This window comes from Cyprinodon variegatus, unplaced genomic scaffold, assembly GCF_000732505.1.
Source record: "Cyprinodon variegatus isolate N-32 unplaced genomic scaffold, C_variegatus-1.0 Scaffold324, whole genome shotgun sequence".
Classification (NCBI taxonomy): domain Eukaryota; kingdom Metazoa; phylum Chordata; class Actinopteri; order Cyprinodontiformes; family Cyprinodontidae; genus Cyprinodon; species Cyprinodon variegatus.
In genome coordinates this window covers 129850-131524 of record NW_015150777.1, presented here as the reverse complement: position 1 = coordinate 131524, position 1675 = coordinate 129850, and the positions used below count along the sequence as shown (strand labels likewise).

Below are 1675 nucleotides of genomic sequence, written 5' to 3'. Positions count from 1 at the left end.
TCTAAATATATGTATATATTTATATATGTATAAGACCTGCTTTAATTTCGAACACAAGCAAAAGCTACGATGAGGGCAGGAAATACAACGAAAGTTTCTCCATGCCATGCCTTTATTTTGAAGGGCACCGGACCGGCGGGCTTGAAAGCCACGCCCACTTCTGAAACCGAAAATTGACTGGCGTTTCCGTTTTGGGGGCGAAAACGAAAAAAAACAAAATCAACCGTTTAATGGATTTTGGTTTTATGTGCAGAAACCACAAAACGGGAAAACGAATCGTTTTCTGAGGAGAAAACAGCCGTTTTTCTGTTTTTTTTCCATGTTGAATTATACCGTTTAATCAAACTGATAAAAAGTACCTTCGTCATCATCATGGGGAACAATATGATCCTTTATTCTGACTCAATACATTGAAAAAGTATTGACCCCCGTTTCTTTTTTGTTGTCATTATTTTTTTCTTTTTTCAATTGTTCAGGGGTTTTCTTTATACAGATTTTTAGTTTTTTAACTCATCATTGCTCAGTTGGTCACTAAACTCATCAAAGTAGTTATCAACAAAGCGAAGCATCTGGATGATGGCGCTAAGCAGCAGGATGTCACAGTTCAAGTCCACCTCCAACTCTTCGCTGTAGCTCTTCACTGGAACAATGCAGGACAGAGGTACACCCACCTTAGCACTGACCTCCTGCATCTGGATCACAGAGGGGTTCAAACGGGGATTCAAAAGCGGTTCATCAAATTTATAATCAGGACTGAATTATTCCTGTATAAGTACAAGAATCCTCACTATTTTCTTGATGTATTCACTCCTGTAGATGTTTCTCAGATCCTTTTTCACCAAAGGACAAGCTTCATCTACTTTAGTGAGCAGCACCAGCTGAGGAATGCCTACAATCAAGAAAGATTAGATTATTCACAACATGCTGTAAACAATTGGAGTTTAAACTTTATTCAAAAATATTTCAGTTATAAATTGTACTGACCCAATAGGTTAGCCTTTCTGCGGATGGCTTCCAGCTTCTCCTTCAACTTTGTGGGCATAATGGAAACCTTGCAGGCATCGATGACATAGGCCACACAGTGGATCTTGTCTTTGATGCCTGGAGACTTGCGATAGCCATGAGCGTCATCATGCAGAGGAGCAGCAGGGTTGAACTGTGTCGGTGTGAATAAAGAATATCTTTAATCTATTTCACGTTACACAAGTTATCTCCACTAGCTATAATCAATATCACACCTGGTAACGATCTGGCATATGTCCTTTAAGAATGCTGATGATGTCCTCATTATCAATCCCCGCCCCTTTGCTGTCTTCCAGGCCCATGGTATCACACAGGACGATTGGCAGAGGTTTGCCTTCTCGTCCTGCTTTCAGAGAGTAGGTTCGAAACTGGAAAAGGTGAAATATTAGACATAGAAAAACCCAACTGGAAGGATTTCATTTAAATGAGATGCAAAAATCTGCATAAATAAGAAGCAGAGACACACCTGAGTGGTGAGACTGGTGGAGGAACAACCAGAGATGGCCTGGCTGGTGACATGACCTCTGAATACAGAGTTGATGGAGTTGAAGAAGCTGGACTTTCCAGCTCCAACTGGTCCAATGAGTAAAACTCGAGCCTGGGACACAGAACTGACTGTGGGCTTGTAGGTTTGGATGCTCTCCATCAACTT

At 41.1% G+C, this 1675-nt stretch overlaps 1 protein-coding gene across 1 annotated transcript; it reads right to left on the bottom strand.

Annotated features, from left to right (window-relative positions):
• Positions 1-479: 479 nt before the first annotated feature.
• On the bottom strand, positions 480-1669 carry LOC107091079 (interferon-induced protein 44-like). The gene is made up of 5 exons (XM_015384805.1): positions 1490-1669; positions 1239-1391; positions 985-1156; positions 789-889; positions 480-692 (listed from the first exon to the last, which is right to left on the bottom strand). Exons 1-5 carry the CDS (start codon positions 1667-1669, stop codon positions 498-500), a joined length of 801 nt encoding a protein of 266 aa, XP_015240291.1. The 3' UTR covers positions 480-497.
• Positions 1670-1675: the final 6 nt, after the last annotated feature.